Here is a 19,574-nt window from a genome sequence, read left to right as displayed (position 1 = left end):
TTAAATAATTTTTTATTATTTTATTTTATTTTATTTGAGAGAAAGAATGAGCAGGGGAGAGGGACAGTGGGGGGGGGGACAGGGAGAGAGAGAGAGAGAGAGAGAGGGAGAGAGAGAGAGAGAGGGAAGGAGGGAGGGAGGGAGGGAGAGAGAGAGAGAGAGAGAGAGAGAGAGAGAGAGAGAGAGAGAGAGAGAGAGAGAATATGAATCTCAAGCAGGCTCCATGCTCAGCACGGAGCATGACATGGGGCTTGATACCACGACTCTGGGATCATGACCTGAGCTGAAATCAAGAGCCAAATGCTCAACTGGTTGAGCCACCCAGGTGCGCCTCTTTGAGGATTTCTTAATAGGAAAGAAGAGGAAAACATGTAGCAGATAATTTAGGGTCTTCTACCACAGTGTCCATTTTATTATTACTATTATTTAAGTCATATGTTCTCTTCTGCTTTTATTCTATTTCATAATAAAACTAATACAAAAATAATGAGGAGATAGCAAGTGTGGAGTGTAATTTTAATGTATTTGGAAAGGACAAGGACTGGAGGAATGGAGGTTAGGGTTTTTTTCTTTCAGTTTTCTTTTAGGAAATATCTGTATCCGGCAAGAGCAATTTGGAGAACATTTGAGAGAAGGGGCGCCAGGCTCCAGTCCTGGGAGATAACAGGGAGAGGGAGGAAGAGCCCAGGAAAAGACAGGAGACTGGAAGGGTGCCAAGATACTGTGTCCTCTGAGCCAGGAGCACTGGGGGCCTTCTGAAGGCAAAGATGAGCACCGGGCATGGCTGTGTGTCACTGTGTGACACCTCAACACCCACACCATCAGCTCTACACCAGTAGGAAGTGTTAGCAGGTGCTTATCTGTTGTGCCATCCTTCCTGGCACCCCATCCCCAATTTAGTGATAAGGACAATTCTAAGGGAAGGTAAGCTTGTAATTCCGAGGGAGCCGAGGTGAATGGTGACATATTTGTGAGAAATTTGATAGCCAGAGACTGAGGTTATATGATGTAATTCAAAATTTTTTTTTACATCTAACTTACTAACTTTCTTATTTTAGATTTAAAGGTACGATTGAGGAGCTCAGTAATGAGATTTTATCTGCACGGAATTGGTTGCAACAGGAACAAGAACGGATAGAAAAAGAACTTTTACAGAAAATCGATCAGCTTTCCTTGGTTGTTAAGGAAAACAGTGTAGGTATTGGTGTTTAGCACAATATAGTGAAGTTATTCAGTGGGGGCCTGCAATGTTTATGAATAATCCCTTGCAACTTAGTATTGACTTACGTAGCACCACATTAAGTTGTTCAGTTGTTTCTTGCCTTAGAATCCTTTCTTTGTACTCGTTATAAAGAGAGCACTTGGACTTGTTTTGGTTAATAAAGGCTAAATAGAAAATTTTAGTACTTTCAGCTAAGATGAATTTAAGTCAAGGCCTTAGTGAACCAAATTGTCCACCTGCATTTCTAAATAAAACTAACAGCTACGAACTTCATCCTATTTGGTTTAATTTCTTCTTCTGGAAAACACGACGTTGGCCACGTTTCTCCCACTAGGCCCCGCCATCACACTACAACCACAGTATGCACACTCACGGTGCAACACGTCAACAAAATCTACTGTTTTCTTCTCCATTTTCCTTCTCTTTTTAGCCCATTCTCCCATAGAACTAAGGTTTGCAGAACTGCCCCATAAAACCATCAAGAAAGCCTTGTATATAGAGTCTTCAAAGTCAGTAGGCTCTGAAACTGGTATTGGGCAGGCAAATCTTTTTGTGTTTTGGTCGTTTAGCCTGACCCTCTTCCTCTCCCTTCTCTTCTCTTGCACTGCTTCCTCCTATTGGACTTTGATGGAGCAGAAGCATCCGGTGTAGTCTGCATCTCTGACTCTGCTGGCTCTCAGTGTTGATCTGCTGGATTGCAGACCACATTGTATAACATCAAGAGAGCTAGGTCATGCAATAGCCGACTGAAAGCTCAGTGTTTGTAGTCTTGGCCTCCAAGGCTCACCTGCAGATTCAGGTTCCCACAAAAACCAAGCACGCTGGAAAGAAAAGGAAAGACAATATTTAATATATCAAATACTTCTTTAAGTGTTCTCCCATATATTATCAGATCTACTGATTGATTTGCTTAATTTCATACTACTACATTTGTAGGCTTCTGTGTCTTTGGATCACTGTTTATTTTTACACATGGATTGGTTAATAACTAATAGCAAACCTCAGGATAACGGTGGCTTTGATAGATGGCATCTTATTTCTCTTTCACATAAAAGATGTCTGGGTGTAGGGAGTGCAGCGCTGATGTGGTAGCTTATCAGTCCTCAGCAGCCTAGGATTCTTCTGGCTTACCTCTGCCAATTCTAGAGAGTGACCCTTGTTCTCATAGTTCAAGATGATGGCTAGTGCTCAACCTATTACGTCTGAATTGCAGGAACAGAAGGAAAAAGGAAGGGATGAGGCTATGTCTCAGCTGCCTTTTAGGTTTTCCTAGAAGCTGCCACATACATCTTGTTGGCCAGAACTTAATCTTATGGCCGCACTAAACTCAGGGGACTATATAAAATGTAGCCTTAATTCTGGGTGAGCTTACACCATGCTGAAAATTGGGGGTCTGTTAAGGAAACAGGGGAGAATGGATGTTTGAGTGAGCAACAAGCCACCTTTGCGATTCTGTTCCCTGCAGATTGTTGTTAAATGATACTAGGACTGATGCGAGTGCAGTACAGACTTTCCTTTTGGAGTAATCAGGTGCAATTCTTATCACGGATCTCAGGGAGCCAGTGAAAGGGACATGGAGAAGAAGCTGAGCCAGATGTCAGCCAGACTTGACAAAATAGAAGAGAGTCAGAAGAAGAATATGGAGGTGCAGAGAACAAAACAGGAAGAGGAGAAGGTTCATGGGCGCATCAGCAAGCTGGAGTTACAGATGAATGAGGACATGAAGGAAATGAAGGCAGAAGTTGACGCTGGTAGGCCAAAAAGAAAACAGCTCTCATGGTTTATTTTCACTATGATCTGAAAACCAGTTAATGCAACTACTGTGACCCCGGCTGATGGTAATAACGGTAAAATGTCCTTAGGTGATTTTCTGAGTAGCTGTGCTGTAGTGAACTAAAATGTTGTGTCACTTCCAAGTACATGGAAAGCCACCGTGATGGACAGGCAAACCAACCAAAATTGCTCAGCTTGCAAATGTGCATTTTCTTTTCTTTTCTTTTCCTTTTCTTTCTTTCTTTCTTTCTTTCTTTCTTTCTTTCTTTCTTTCTTTCTTTCTTTCTTTCTTTCTTTCTTTCTTTCTTTCTTTCTTTCTTTCTTTCTTTCTTTCTTTCTTTCTTTCTTTCTTTCTTTCTTTCTTTCTTTCTTTCTTTCTTTCTTTCTTTCTTTCTTTCTTTCTTTCTTTCTTTCTTTCTTTCTTTCTTTCTTTCTTTCTTTCTTTCTTAACATTTATTCATTTTTGAGAGACACAGAGAGACAGAATGTGAGCAGGGGAGGGGCAGAGAGAGAGGGAGACACAGAATCTGAAGCAGGCCCCAGGCTCCGAGCTGTCAGCATGGAGCCTGACGCGCAGCTCAAACTCACGGACTGTGAGATCATGACCTGACCTGAAGTCAGACGCTTAACCGACTGAGCCACCCAGGTGTCCCTTGTGTGCGTTTTCTTTAATGCCATCTGAGGGCTGTTTTCTGTTTATAGCCACTGTCGGTGTGTCTCAGAAATAAACACATATCTTTGCGGGACTTTTGAAGGCTTCTTTTATTACAGCTGGCAGTGTGCTACCACAGCAGTGAATGATTTTCTTCTGCTCACAAGTCAACAGGGCCCATTAATTCACACTTGTTCGGAAGAAACTGTTAAAGCTATATTCCACATCTGAAGTATTATTGCATATAAAAGAGGGGCTAGACTTAGTTACTCTGTGAATTCAGTAATACAGACCTGGAACCAGTAAGTGAATTGGAAGTTACCTGAAGACAGATTTTAACTTAACACAGGGCAGAAATATCCTCAGGTAATGGGTTCTTTTTAAAAAAGACACTGGTGGCTTGTGAGCCTGAGAGTTCTTTGCTGTTGAAAGTATTCAAGTGGAAGCTGGTTGGGTGTGATTGGGAAAAAGAAGACAGTCTTACAATGTGAGGAGGGGGACTACATTATCTCCCAGCTGCCTCCAATTCCATGATTCCATAATTTTCCCCTGCGGAATCCTTCTACTTTGGCCACATGGGAATAAAAGTAGTTAGTTATCCCAAGAATAGTTTTTGTTGTTACCACCAGAAGTTTTATTATTTTTTTTAAGTAGAAATCACAAATAAATTTATGAATTCAAGAACTTGTGAAGATAAAAATGAATTTTCTTTCTTTGTCTTTGGGGCTATTGGAATATGATATTTGAATATTTCATCAGTGATTTTTTATGTTTATTTATTTATTTTAAGAGTGAGAGAAAGCATGAGTGCAGGAGGGGCAAAGAGAGAGGGAAAGAGGGAGACTCTCAAGCAGGCTCTGTGCTGTCAGCGCAGGGCCCGACATGGGGCTCAAACTCACGAACTGTGAGATCGTGACCTGAGCCGAAACCAAGAGTCAGATGCTTAACCAACTGAGCCACCCAGGCACCCCTCATCAGTGTTTACCTTTGCATCATTCTCTGGGTGGGTTTGTTATTGTATATTCAACATGCCACTGAGGTTGTTAAGATTTAGTAACTACTACTAAGAAAGGCACATGAGCTTTTTAAAAATAAAAATATTTACTTTTTCTTATTCTAAAAGCAATATGTTTCTTAATGGAAGATAAGAAAGTGCAAAATATTTTTTTAAATACTCATAACTTCTCTCACTCAGCTGTCATCTTTATATAAATCTTTCTATACATATGTGATATATATATGTGCTTTTTCAAATGGAAGCTCATGCTGATTTGTAACCTACTCTTTCATATGTTGTATCTTTCTAATAAGAACATTTTTAAAATAAGTAATATTTATTCCTTATATGACATTAATTGTAATATAGAGAACATTTTTTGAGAAAATTCTAAATTTACTAATGAAAACAGGAGCTGTTAAACATTTATCTTAAAAACCCACATAAATATAGAATAATATGAAATGTGTTTTTGATGGAGAATTTTTTCTTTTTTTTGCTTTTTCTTTTGAAATTATTTCAAATTTAGAAAAACAGTAAGAGTAGCCCAAAAACTCTATATAACCAGTTGTTAACATTTTGGAAATTTGCTTAATCTTATTGTGTGATATGAGTGTGTGTGTGTGTGTGTGTGTAAATATAATTTTTTTCCCTAAATAATTTGGGACTAAGTTGCAGAAGTCATGATGCCTTTTTGCTCCTGTATTATTTCATTCTATATATCCTAAGAACAAGGACATTCTCTTAAATAACTATAATATAGTGTAATATGTTGTAGATTTTTTCAATATGCAGTTTTCAACTTTAACCATTGTTTCCTTTATAGAAGACCTTCCCTGGTCTAAGTTCTATTCCAGAATCATACAGCATAGTTAGTTATCATTTTTCTGTATTTACTGTCTTGTAGTGGATCAGTTTCTCAGTGATGTTGACATCATTAAAGAATACAGGCCAGTATTTTGTGGAATGTCAGTTTGAGTCTGTTTGCTTCCTCTTAATTAGATTCAGGTTGTGCATTTTATTATTTATTTATTTATGTATGTATGTGCATTTTAAAAAATGTTTATTTTTTTATTTTGAGAGAGAGAGTGCGTGTGTACATGCACGCAAGTGGGAAAAAGGCAGAGAGAGAGGGAGAGAATCCCAAGCTCAACCCCATGAACCATTAGATCATGACCTGAGCTGAAATTGGGAGTTGGATAGTTAACCATCTGAGCCACCGAGGTGCCCCTCAGGTTGTGCATTTTGGACAGACGATGCCACAGAAGCGGTGTGTCCTTCACTTCTCAGGGAACCTTATCAGGGGTACCTGGTGTTGGTTTCTCCCGGCATTGGTGACATTAGCTTTGATCCCTTGGTTATAGCAGTATCTGCCAGGTTTCTCCACTGTAATAGTTCCTTTCCCCCTTTGTAATTAAAAAGTAACCTGTAAGGGGGCGCCTGGGTGGCTCAGTCGGCTAAGCGTCCGACTTCAGCTCAGGTCACGATCTCACGGTCCGTGAGTTCGAGCCCCGCGTCGGGCTCTGGGCTGATGGCTCAGAGCCTGGAGCCTGTTTCCGATTCTGTGTCTCCCTCTCTCTCTGCCCCTCCCCCATTCATGCTCTGTCTCTGTCCCAAAAATAAATAAACGTTAAAAAAAATTTAAAAAAATAAAAATAAAAAAAAAGTAACCTGTAGGGAGATACTCCCAAGCTATGTAACTGTCTTGTTTCCTATCAAACTTTTACTTCATTAGTTTTAGCATCTGTTAATAGCTTTTGCCCAAATCAACTATTACTATATGCTGTAGAACTTGACACACATTGTTTTTTAATATTAACTCTTGTGAAATTTACCTCTTCTTAAAGGATTTACAGCCATCTATGAAAGTATAGGATCCCTCAGGCAAGTTCTTGAAGCCAAGATGAAGTTGGACAAGGACCAGCTGCAGAAGCAAATCCAACAGATGCAGAAGCCAGAAGGTCCCATGTGAAGGGGGCTGGGACAAGGACCTCAAACGTGGTTTTGCTCGTGGGGCTAGAGCTAGATACCTGTGTAGCCAGGCTGTCACTGCATTCGGGATTGTTCTACTCATGGCGTGCATGTGCCAAGAAATGTGTTTTCATGGGTCTAAGCGTTTACCTTGAGTCTCAAAAACACTTTTTTTAAAACTATGAAATACAACTTTTACCACTTTATTCCACTTCTCTAAATTCAATGGAATATCCTCCCCGCCCCTGGATTTTGAAAGGCTTTTATCCCCTTCATTTTATGAATGAAAAGACTTAACTTTCCTTCAATGCCTGACGCTCTAGCCAAGACTTTACTATTTTGAAAAATGTCATGGTGATTTTTTTAAAATTAAGAAACTAATGAATTATCACAGGAATGTGTTTCTCCTTCCCCTAAATTAAGAGAATGTCCTGGTAGATTAGAATTCAACCTTTTAGTCCATATTTGGATTTTATGATTGTTATCTGTGCATTTCTTATAAGGTTATCTTCTTGTAAATCTTCTGTCTTTTGTAGAGACAAGGGATTTAACATTTGGAAACCCCCTTCATCATTTACGCGATGAAAAAAGCTTAAAAATTGATAACTGCCATATACATTGCAGATTAAAATGGAAACTTAAGACAATTATCTAGATAATGCAAGGCACAATATCTACAGTGACCACCTAATTAAGCCAGGTTTTAATATTGAAAACTTTTTTCAACTATCCACAGCCTGTATAGTGATAGCCATATATTTAATAATGGAATGGTGGTTGATAGTCTGTTTATTGCACAATTAATCGTTTGTTAATCATAATAGGATGTGAGAATTTTTCAGGCTTTATGATCTCCTCTCTAAATGTTTCCAAAATTGGCACAAAGTGCTAAGGTTTATATACACTTATTGTAACTGTATTCTTGTGCCTTGGTTTTACCACGTCAATGCACTGTATCCTATAAAAGTTTTACAGACAAAATAGAAGGCATGATAATACATCAGAATTATGATGTAAAAATGGGATCCTTTGTAATTTTTAAATGTTCTGAAAATTTTATCACTGTTAAGACATTAGTCATTCAGTATTATTAATGGAATAGAAATTCATACTTTTGTATGGACAGAGAATCAAATTGATATTGCATTTATAACACTGTCAAGAACCTTTCATTTTGAGCAGCTTTGTAGAGGATGGGTGTTTTATTTTCAATCTCCGTATTTGACTAGTCATTGAAAATTGGTGCCAGTGAAGTTGTTGACCCGTGGATGTAAAACCTGATGGTGAGACACACACTGTCCTAAACTGTGAGGGTGCCCAGGAAAAGGAAGACCATTCTTGAAAATTTAAAAAAAAAAAATTGTGTTTTGTTGTTTGCCAAGGACTCAGGAAAATTAAAGCATTTTCTATTTTTAGGATAACTCATAAATGAATTATATAACTGGCTATTACTGTTTACCCATATAAAATATGCTGCTACACTACACAGTATTTTACCTTCTTTGGCTTGACAAAAAAATGTTTTTTTAATTAGACCTGAGGAATCATCTAAGGAATGTGTCATCCAACACGTATTTCCTTATTTTGTCACAAATCTTTGCATCTCTCTCTATAGGAAGATTATTTCCATTTGACAATGAAAAAAAAAAAGGTTAGTGCTCATTTGCAACCAGAAAGTGAATTTCTTTCTGTGATAGAATAACCACATTTAGTACAGTTTCCCCTGTTTACGCACAAGCCACAGCACAGAGAATCACGCGTCCTCCGGTGTCTCTCTCCTCTGCGGTCTCTGAGGAGGAAGAGTCAGCACATGTGACACTTGGGAAGAGGGACGGGGGGCCAGCTGGACTCGGGTTGTGGGGTGACGTGAGCAGGCGACGGTTGGATGTCCGCTGGAATTGCTTGGGTGCTCCTGATGCTGCCAAGCTCAGGCCATGAGCTCCAGCAGGGTCCCCCACCCTGGCCACATGTTGGAATCACCCGCGGAGTTCAAAAAGCTATTGATGCCTGGGCTGCCCCCCTAGACCAATTAAGCCAGAACCTCTGGGAGGAGGGAGGCAGACATCAGTAAGGTGTCAAAGGCCCCCTGGTGATTCAAAGGGCGCTGAGGTTGTAAGCCACTGAGCTACAGCGTGCTCTTATGACCAAAGTTTAAATGAGGATCAGCTTCCGTGTTCTTTCCTTTACCAGAAATTTGCAATAAAAAGAATAAAATTTCCAAATAAATGTGGTGTATGATTTTTAAACTTAAAAGTTTTTTTAGAGTGAGGCAACCTACTGGGAACTGGAAAGTCACGGGGAGCTGCTCCATCTGTGGGTCTTCAAGGCTGGAATAATGCCAGCTGGCAGTTCCTACTGTGCATGTGTGCCTGTGCCGTGAACTTGGTGTGTGTTCACTCAGTTCATTATGGTGATGAGTTAAGGACTACTCACTTTCCCATTTTACAGATGAGAAAAATGGGTCACCTAAAGGTTGGGCAACTTGCCCCAAGTCCCGCAGCTGGTAAGTGGGATCCTCAATTCAAACCAGGCAGCCTCCTTCCACTCTCTGGGCACCTAACAAGTACACCACTGTCCCACCTCTAAAGATACAGCCTTGCTTCCCACATAGCTGACTTGCCAGCCCACCGACAACAGCTCCATCTCTACATGACCTTACAGCTCCACCATCCGAGGCCTTTTGCTCTTTAATGCCCTAGTTCCAAGCACCCGAGAGAGGCACCTTACTAGCTTCACTTGGGTCCACTAGCTTCCTCTGGTTTATCAGTGGAAGCAACAGAGGCGGGGCCATTTGGTGCCATAGGACGGTAGGGTCCCAGACACTTCGTCCCCTGTGCTTGGGCCGTCCTAGGCAGTGGACTGGGGTTCTGTGCGTTGGGAGATGAGTTATGTTAGGTGGCTTTCAGCTATTCAGCCTGGAAAAAAAACCCCACAAACCACTCATGACATCCTGGAAACTCAATGATAACTATATGGGGTTCTGTCACTGCCCTCTTCTCGCTGTGTGACCTTGGGCAGTTCTCTTCACCTTTCTGAATCTCAGTTTTCTCATCTGCAGAGTGGAGATTATAATTATATAAAAGAAGTGGCTCACTTATAATTTTTGAAATGCTGAAGTAGTTAATGCAAAATTGGGTATTAAGTGGTGAAATATGGGATATGGGCGGGGAGATGGTGGTGGTGGGACATAGCAGGTAAATGGAGGGTCCATGTGTTGGTTGAGAGCATCCCATTACCTGCTGGGATCACTTATGGGAAGTGACTCTAACCTCCAAAGATAAGTGATATCCCGCCTGAAACACAGAAGAGCAGCTTGGATGCAGAGATAAGTAGACAGGACCAGACTGGGTCAGTCCCTGAATCTGGGGAAGCGCTGGGCAGAACCACAGGCTAGTTAGTCTCATCCTTGGGGCAGGCGTGACTTCTCCAGGACTCAGCCTGGGAGAAGCCACATCCACTGAGGGGCCAGTGTTGAGAGGGCTGGGAAGGTGGGGTAAGACCCAGAAGGTGACAACAACTCAAGTGTACATTGATGAATGAATAAGCAAATGTGGTATATACCTACAATGGAATACTATGCAGCCATAACAAGAAATTCTGACACATTAACAGCATGGATGAATCTTGAGGAGGTTTTGTTGTGTGAAATAAGCAAGTCACAAAAGGACAAACCTTGTAGATTTCCACTTGGATGAGGTACATAGAAGAGTCCAATTCATAGAAACAGAGTAGCCTGATAGGTGCCAGGGGCTCAGGGGTGGGGTGGGGAATGGGGAGCCAGTACCAAATGGGTCCAGAGTTTGAGTTGGAGAAAATGAAAAACTTCTCGGATGGTGGTGATGGTTGCAACAATGTGAATGTACTCAATGACACAGAACTGTACATTTAAAAATGGTTAAATTACTAAAATGTACACATATCTTATCACAACAAAAAATAGGAAGTGGATTCCTAAGCCCTCCAGTTGAGCCTTCAGGTGAGACTGCAGCCCTGGCAGCTTTAATGCAACCTCATGAGAGATGTTAAACCAGAGGTTACCCAGCTAAGCCATGTCCACACGTCTGACCCACAGATGCCGCGAGATGATAAATTTTTGTTGTTTTAAATTGCTACGTTTTGGGTTAATTTGTTATATGCAGCCATAGATCACTGATGCGCTGGCACTGTGTAATCTTGACAGAGCTATTTTGTGGAACTGCTCATTGCTTGTGCTACAAATTACATGTTTACATATATAATCTCATACACTTTCTGAGCAAGACATGATCTTTAAAAACTTATACTGAATGGCATATATACTTTATCCCATTTAATCTTTGTAATTACCCTACTTGGTGTGTACTATTATTTCCATTTTGTGGATGGAGCAGAGAGAGAGGTTAAATATTGACTAATATTGCAGTTGACTCTTGACCAACACAGATTTGAACTACGCAATCCACTTACATGTGGATTTTTTAATACAGTACAGTACTGTAAATGTATTTTCTCTTCTTTATGATTTTCTTAATAAAAATTTTTTTTCTAGCACACTTGGTTGTAAGAATACAGTATATAATACATATAACTTGCAAAATATGTGTTACTTGACTATGTTATTGGTAAGGCTTCTGTCAACAGTAGGCTATTTGTAGTTAAGTTTTGGGGAAGTCAAAAGTTATACGCAGACTTCTGACTGTGTAGAGGAGGTGGGGGAGGGTTGTCAATGTCCCTAATCCCCTACATTGTTCAAGGGTCAACTGTATATAGAAGTTGAAAATGAAACAAAGGACATTGAGCTAATTGATGGAGGAGCAGGGATTTCAATCCATACCTGTCTTCTAAGTCTAGGCTGCCATTTTGCTTCAAGAAAGCCCATACCTACATATAAGGTAATTTGTTCAATATCTAACAATTGTTTGGAATGAGAATACTGTCTACTTGGTTGTCCTCAAAGTATCCCCAGACCAGAAGCATCAGCCTCACCTGGGAACTGTTAGAAATGTAAGCTCTCAGCTCCATCCCAGACCTCCTGAATCAGGAACTCTGAGATGGGCTCAGCAACCTGCTTTAACAAGTCCTGCTAATGATTCTAATGCAAGTTAAATTTGAGACTCACTGATATAGAACTGTCCTGTAATGCACTAGTCCTTAGCCCATTTACATTTAAATATACATTAATCAGAATTAAATACATTTAACAATTTAGTCCCTTGGTTGCGCTGGCCACATTTCAAATGCTCAATAGCCACCTGTGGTGAGTGGTTGCGGTATTGTCCCATGCAGATGTAGAACATTTCTGTTATTGCAAAAAGTTGTATCAGACAGCCCTGGTCTAGAGTGTAAGTTCCTTGCTCTTTCAACTGACCACTCTGTCCAAATTCTGTACCTTCATCTGTCAGCCTAGAATGGGATTTGGACCCAGAACTTTCCTTCTGTCTCATCTGTACAATTTTTTTTTTTAGTTTATTTATTTATTTTGAGAGAGAGAGAGAAGAGGGGAGGGGCAGAGGGACAGAGAGAGAGAGAATCCCAAGCAGAGAATCTGCACTGACAGCGCAGAGCCCAATGCAGGGTTCAATCTCACCAACCATGAGATCATGACCTGAGCTGAAACCAAGAGTTTGGACACTTGCCCAACTGAGCCACCCAGGTGCCCCTCATCTCTACAATCTTATGTCAGTTGTCCCTATTAGAGATCATTTCGCAGGTCTTTATTTATAAGGTTTTGTCCCACTTGCTGGTTCTGATCAGTAGATGCTACTGCTGGGGGTGTTGTATAGAGAAGGATGGGGACGTTGGTGCGAGACTCAAGGGGAAGAGCCAAAGTATGTCAGCCAAGGGGCGGGGCTGTGTGGTAGGTTTGTACCAGGACATTTAAGGCATGTGCCTGGCAAGGGGATGTCAGCCAGGGGACTGTTGAGTGATGCAGAGGCTCACTAGGGAGAGGGACCCATCTCTCTAGGGGATTAGGGTGAGGCGAAGTGAGGCATTCACCTTGGAAAATTTAAATATATATTTTTTAATTTTTTAACATTTATTTAGTTTTGAGAGACAGAGACAGAGTGCGAACAGGGGAGGGACAGAGAGAGGAAGACACAGAATGTGAAGCAGGCTCCAGGCTCCGAGCTGTCAGCACAAAGCCCAATCGCAGGGCTTGAACCCACAAACTGTGAGATCATGACCTGAACTGAAGTCAGGCTCTTAACCAATTCAGCCACTCAGGCTCCCTTCACCTTGGAAAATTCTAAGGGACAGCAAAAACTTTAATCAAGATAATGTGTTAATGAGGACTTTAAGACACAGAACAGATGAACATAAGGGAAGGTAAGCAAAAAATAATATAAAAACAGGGAGGGGAAAAACATAACAGACTCTTAAGTATGGAGAATAAACAGAGAGTTACTGGAGGGGTTGTGGGAGGGGGGATGGGCTAAATGGGTAAGGGGCATTAAGGAATCTACTCCAGAAATCAATGCTGCACTATATGCTAACTAATTTGGATGTAAATTAAAAAAAAAAAATGATAATGTGTTAACACAGTATTTTTAAAGATCAAAATTAATGCCAAAAATGCACGATGAGCAACATTTCAAACCTGAAAGACTAGATTCAACCACATTGCCCAGAACCATTTTGGAACTGAGGCAAAACAGAAAACTCTGCTCCCCTAAATACATGTTGCATGTAATTTTAAATTTTTGACATTTTGTTTATTGCGGACTTTGTTGTTGTTTGTGTAGATTTTTAGAAACATTGTACTAACATTTATCTTGATGACAGGATTCTGGCTGCTCCTTACATTTACCATTTGAAGAGTGTGCCTCACTCACCTCACCCTAATCACCTGCCTAGGTGTCTGGAAAGTTGGAGCTAAATTCAGCGCTCAGTTACCATAATTAGCCTATCTCCTGCGTGTCTGATTGCTTTAGATAATCTCTGGTCTGTTTTTATCCCTAATTGCCACGCTTTGTTTCATTTTCAGACCTGTGACTTAATTCTTCCTGGAACTAGGTTGGGCCACACTTTATGAAGAGATCTGACTCCTCTTTGAGACTCGAGGAAGAATGGCAGGGGAGTGGGGAAATCTCTCCTGCCACCGGCCCAGCCCTGGGGATTTGCTGTCCTTTGCTGCCCCTGTGTGGTCACTGGAAACTCTGAGGAAATCTGGTTCAGTAGGAAGAACCACAACCAAGGAATGCCTCAGTGGGAAGGCCCTTGGAGATCACTGACCTCAATTCCCTCATTTTCTGGAACAGGAAACAGAGTGCCAGAGAAGTTAGAAGTGGGTTTGTAGGGGAGTAAGTACTGTGCTAGTAGGATAGGCTGTAACCATAATAGTGATTTAGTACCTACTCTGCACTGGCTGGGCCATGGCAGTGGATAAAACGGACCAAAATTTCTGCCTCCATGGAGTTTTAATTCTAGCATGAGGTAGAGGTGGGGAGAGAAAATAAGCAAACAAGGAAATACCAGTATGTCAGATGATCATAAGAGCTTTGGGGGAAGATACAGCGGGTCCTCAGGGAGGGGAGTGCCAGGAGGGGAGGTACACGTGGAAACAGGATGGCAGGGAAAGGCTTGCTGCGAAGCAAAGACCTGATGAAGATAAGAGGGAGCCAGGCAGTGGAAGAATTTCATACCCGGTGGAATAAGTTACCTACATCTTATTGCTAGCAGATAAAACTACGTGTAATTCAAGCATTCAGTGTCCCTCCAGTGGCTAACTCTTTGTTCTTCCAGGTACAGGTTAGTAGGGGCTTTCTGCTGCTATAACCTCTGAACATCTCACCCTCCCCTCTTGCCCTCTCATTTCCACACTTTGGGTGACCAATTCCCTGTATTAAATTTCCTGTTTGAAATACTTGGTGAGGGCTCTGCTTTCCTGAATGGCCCCAAGCAAGGAGAGCCAATTGTATCTGTGATTATCATGGTTTCTCCACACCTGTGCCTGGATCTGTGCGGCTGCTTGCAAGTTCCCAGCTTGGGCTCTCCCCTAAACCAATACCACCTCTACTACTGGCTAACGTTTTTTGAGTGTGTACTATCACCGATCCCCCATCTACCAAGAAGCGCCAGGCTGAGCAGCCCCTTTGTCCTTGCCCCAGGCTCCTGATGGTCCGTTAGCAACTCCCAGGCCCTCAGTTGGGCCCTCCAGAATCTGGCCAGGATACTAGTGGCTCAGGAAAACGTCCAGGAGTTCTAGCATCAATGTTAAGAACAGCAACTAACCATTGCTGAGCACTTCTGTGGTGCTGGGGCCACGCTAAGAACTGTATATACTTTTTCTCATTTAATGCAACCCTCACCGTGACTTTAGGAGGTAGGTACTATCTCGGCTCCACTGTGCACACAAAGAAATGAGGCACAGAGAAATTAGGTAACTTTTCTGAGATCATGCAGCTAGTAAGTATTGGAATCAGAATTCGAATCGGGATCTACCTGATTCCAGAATAGAGCTCCTAACCACTACTCTGTGTTGCCTCAAAAGGAGTTAGCATTACGGATGGTTGTCTAGAGCAAAGAGGACCTCAGGCCATGACCGGAGGAGCTAAAGATGACAGCATGTCCTTGCCCTTCTCTGCCAAAAGTCTCAAGGGTAGGCCTACACTTTAAATTTTCTTTTAATGTTTATTTATTTTTGAGAAAGAGACAGAGTGTGAGTGGAAGAGGTAAAGAAAGAGGGAGACACAGAACCTGAAGCGGGCCCCAGGCGCTGAGCTGTCAGTATGGAGCCCAACACAGGGCTCGAACTCATGAACCATAGGATCATGCCCTGATCTGAAGTCAGACACTTGCCGACAAAGCCACCCAGGTGCCCCATTCGCTTTAAGCGCTCTCTGGCAGGGTTCACAACACTGGCTGCACATTGCAATCACCTGGGGAGCTTTAAAACTGCTGATGCCTGAATCCCATCCTCTGATATCATTGGTCTGGGGTGCTGCTGGGTCATGGGATTGTGTGCCAATATCCCAGGTGATTCTAATATGCAGCCACGGCTGCCAGCTTGTTTTTCTAACTTTCAAGGGGATACTATAAACCTGTGGATCTTGTTAAAATGCAGATTCTGATTCAGGACATCTGGATGGGGCCCAAGAGTCATGCTTCTTTTTCTTTTTTTAAAGTTGTATTTATTTATTTTGAGAGAGACAGCATGTGTTGGGGAGGGCCGGAGACAGAAGGGAAGAGAGAGAATCCCAAGAAGGCTCTGCACCTTCCTCAGCGCAGAGCCCAACGCGGGCTGGATCCCACAGACGGTGAGATCATGACCTGAGCTGAAACCAAGAATCAGACGCTTCAGCCGACTGAGCCACCCAGGTTGCCCTGAGAGTCATGTTTCTAACAAGAGGTGATTCCAAGGAGAAAGTCCATCCCAAGTGGAAGTCTTACTAAGTCAAAGTGGTGGCCAGCAGCATCAGTATCATCTGAAGCTTGTTAGAAACTTGGACTCCTTGGGCCCCACCCAGACCTGAGAGGGAAGGAGAGCCCAGGTGATTTTTATGCACCTTAGGGTGTGAAAAGCTCAGTGAGCCCAGTGCATATGTAAAGGAGTGCAGGTAGGGTGGTCAGGGGATTCAAAACTAAGCCTCCAAGCAGCATGGATAGATTGGAGATGTTTAGCCAGAAGAAGAACAAGAAGGAGGCAGGTAAGTGTCTTGACCCTCGGATGGCTACTCCAAGGAAGAGGGAGGGGGCTGGCTTTCTGTGTCCCAAAGAATAAGCCGGGCACTCAGGAGGACTTCTTCCTGAACAGTGTGGTGGCTGGTCCCTCTGGGCTATGTTTGTTGTCAAGGAGGACACGCTCCCCTAATTACAGTAGAGGGATTCAGGCGTCATAAAGAGTCTGTGACTTGTAAGCTCCCTTGTTACTCTGAAATTTAGCGGCTGTACAGTTGAAGTGGCAAAAATGTCGGGTCACCTGGGAACATAGCACCCGTGGAGCTGAGATGGAACGTGTTTTGAGCTCAGGACGAGTACATAGTCTTGGATTGAAAGACATAATATGGGGAGATGCCCACAAACGGGAGACCTATATGTTACACAAAGCTATATGGGAGGAGTTTTGGGAGCCCATGAGTCTGGACATGCAACCCCGAAATTCTGAGGTTCCAAAGTTCCCTTGGGTGTCATGCTGTAATCTGATAGGAGGTAATAAGGTGTGACCAGGCAACCGATGGGCTATGAGGGGCAAGAAAGCTAGGGCTGAGGCTGAGCATGGGAATGGGAGTGGGGGTGGGGGAGGGCGTTTATCCTGCACCAAGCAGACAGGAGGGGTTTGGATTCGGGTGTCCTCGTGCTGGTCCTTCAGACAGAAACAGTTCTGGTAAGGGCAGGGGGAACAGTAACACCTTGACTTCCTTGCATGGAAGGACTAGGGTCCAATTATGTCAAGCAAGGTACGGTGGTTGTGAGGACGTATGCTTGGGAATTTAGGGGAAACTGAATGGACTCCACCCAGGGAGGACTCAGATGGAGAGATCTGGGTCCCAGGTGGCTGGCTCCACAGGTCGGCAGCATGACTTTCTAGATTGTTCTTCTCGAGCTTCCTTTTGCACAATTCCCTTCCTGTGTACGTGTATGTGTCTTCAATGTCAGTTGGCTCCCCAGACTCTTTGCAGCTTCCTCCACGCCGCAGCATGTCCAGACTCTCTGTCTAGGGCCTGTGGCCTCATGACTGGCTCTCCTAGACCAGATGGAGGCCTGGGGCAGGTCCTATCCTTGTAACCTGAACTCTTCTCTTCCACAAAGGAATGTGCTTTTTTTTTTTTTTTGTTTTGGTCTTTCTTGAAACACAAAGCCCTCTTAGGCGATCTTGCATTTTATTTGGTAGAGCAAGACATTCAGAGTAACAGTTAGGCTGGGTTTCTAGGAGCCAGTTCTTGTGAGAGCTTAGGTGGGCTGGTCCTCCGGAGCTTTCCTTGCCCCCCATTATGGAGGGTTGCCTAGGGCATTCTCCCTTTTCTGTGTTTTGGGGGGTAAGGGACATGTGTGGAGGGGTGTGAGGGGTGGGGGCAGATTTCTCGGGCCTTACTCCTCATCAGGGGAGCTTCAGACCCCTTTAGCCAGGACCTGGAAAAGGCAAGTCAGGTGGAAAAGCAGTCTGGGACCTTGCATTGGTTTTCCTATTTTGGGGGAACTGAGGGGAGGCAAAAGGAGCTAACACAGATTGAGTGAATCCCTAGTATGAACTGTGCTATGTTCCTATTATCTTTTAATCCTCTGAAAACTCCCAATTTAGAGGTGAGACCCTGGCTCCCAGAGGAACCAGTTTGGCTCTCAGTTACCCACCCAGTGAGAGGCAGAGTTGGGGTATTGGGAGGTCTCCTCCACTTGGTACTGGTGCCCTCACAGAGCTTTGGGCCCTTGTGGGGGGCACTTCCTGTTGAGGTGCTTTACTGCTGGGATACAAGGAAATAGATACTCCCTTTCGGACCAGACAAAAGGGTTATTGTTCTCTAGGACCATAGCCCATGCAGAGTTCTCTGACCTGGGTTCTCTGGCTTTTAATTGTTTTTTTGAGCTGGTTCTTCTAATCCCAGGAAGCCAATCTTTGATTTCAGTTACTTTCCAGTTTGTTTTACTGCTCATTTGTCTTGGAGGGCTCACCGGGAAGTAATTGTGCTCAAAGCAAAGTGTTTGAAAGGGTGTGTGTGTGTGTGTGTGTGTGTGTGTGTGAGTGTGTGATGCATGCCTGAGATGAAAGTTCTATTGTACCTACCTGTTGAATATTTTCCAGCCAACAATTACTTGGTGTAGCTCTGCTCCAGGCGATGTGAGTCCCCTTCAGGTGAATCAGACTGGCTTCCTCAGCTCTCCTCTGAAGGGGAGGAGCCCCTGCCTCTTCAGGGACCATTCCCACGTCTCCCCCCAACTGATCACACCACTGCTGTTTGCCAGGGATGCCACCACAGAGTTCAGAAAATAATCCTATCTATAGAGAACTTCTTGAAGAATTGACAATTACTGTTTTTCTAAGTCAGGAGATGATTGTAATAGTCTGTGAGCTGATCTCCAGCAGATCCGAGTAGTCCTAATACTTTGTCAGGTGATGTCACTTCTCCCCTTAAAACCCGCCGATGGCCTCCTCTCAAGTACCTAGAATGATCTAACAGGTCCTGTATTCTCTTCTCTCCCTTTAGAGCTTCTTAGCTCACCCGTGCTTTTTGCTCTGTTCCCATTAGCTTGGGTGCTGGTCCTCCAAGGCAAGTGCCTCCCTACCTCAGGGCCTTTGAACTTGCGGTTCCCCTAGATAGCTCCAGCTTCCTCACTTGTCCTTAATTAAATGCAATCTTTGTCTGGACTTTCCTGGTAATCCCGTATATTTTTCCTTTGATAAACCACCTATTATCTATTTTCTGTTCATTCCCACGAGGATTTAAGCTTCCTGAGGCAGGATGGGTTGTTTGCTTACTTGCAGAGAACAGTGCCAAACGATAAAAGGTACTGAAAAATATCTACTGAAGGAGTAAATGAATGACCAAGTCTCTAAGGCAATGCTTTCAGGGCCAGTTAGGCAACATAAGTGTATAAGCTACTGGAAGAAGAATAGAGAGTGGGGAAATGAGGCAGTGTGCCCCTCCTAAAGGCATTAACTTTAAAACAACAGCAATAACAATCACAAAACAGTCCCAGCTACACCAAGCCTATCTCCAGGTTTCAAATTTAAGAGTGGGTATGCTACACCAGCAGATGTCTGGAGCCGGGACATCCTAGAATTGCTATCAACAAGTGGCTCTTTGGAACGATGCCCGTGGTTCTTGTGGAATCTTCTAAGTGTTTCTGTGAAGCTATAGTTTGGTCCATTCTAAAGACCTCATTCATTCATTACATACCTGTAAAACTGTTCCGACTGGCAGGTAGGTGTTTCTCAAGCCATTTTATTTTTTGAATCAGACCCTAGAATTTGTGTTACTCTTATTTTGTGAGTTTTTTCCCTTCCAGTTAGCAAATTTAGAATTGGATTTATAACCTTATTAAAG

The 19,574-nt window shown here is 42.9% G+C and overlaps 2 protein-coding genes across 3 annotated transcripts in view; both read left to right on the top strand.

The window, feature by feature from the left end:
• The window catches only part of FAM81A (family with sequence similarity 81 member A), a 78,586-nt gene extending 67,439 nt beyond the window's left edge, over positions 1-11,147 (top strand). For both annotated transcript variants that reach the window (XM_023255286.2, XM_023255287.2), the window contains exons 7-9: positions 1,059-1,194; positions 2,778-2,973; positions 6,492-11,147. In XM_023255286.2, the coding sequence (XP_023111054.1) occupies positions 1,059-1,194; positions 2,778-2,973; positions 6,492-6,616 (457 nt within the window). In that variant the 3' untranslated portion in view covers positions 6,617-11,147. The remainder of the gene's footprint in view (positions 1-1,058; positions 1,195-2,777; positions 2,974-6,491) is intronic.
• Positions 11,148-16,031: 4,884 nt separating this feature from the next.
• The window catches only part of GCNT3 (glucosaminyl (N-acetyl) transferase 3, mucin type), a 110,688-nt gene continuing 107,145 nt past the window's right edge, over positions 16,032-19,574 (top strand). The window contains exon 1 of the mRNA XM_045059234.1: positions 16,032-16,241. The gene's annotated coding sequence lies outside the window, so the exon portion shown is untranslated. The remainder of the gene's footprint in view (positions 16,242-19,574) is intronic.

The sequence above is a fragment of the Felis catus genome, chromosome B3, assembly GCF_018350175.1.
Source record: "Felis catus isolate Fca126 chromosome B3, F.catus_Fca126_mat1.0, whole genome shotgun sequence".
Classification (NCBI taxonomy): domain Eukaryota; kingdom Metazoa; phylum Chordata; class Mammalia; order Carnivora; family Felidae; genus Felis; species Felis catus.
The sequence above is the reverse complement of the archived record's forward strand: the minus strand, read 5'-3'. Positions and strand labels throughout refer to the sequence as shown.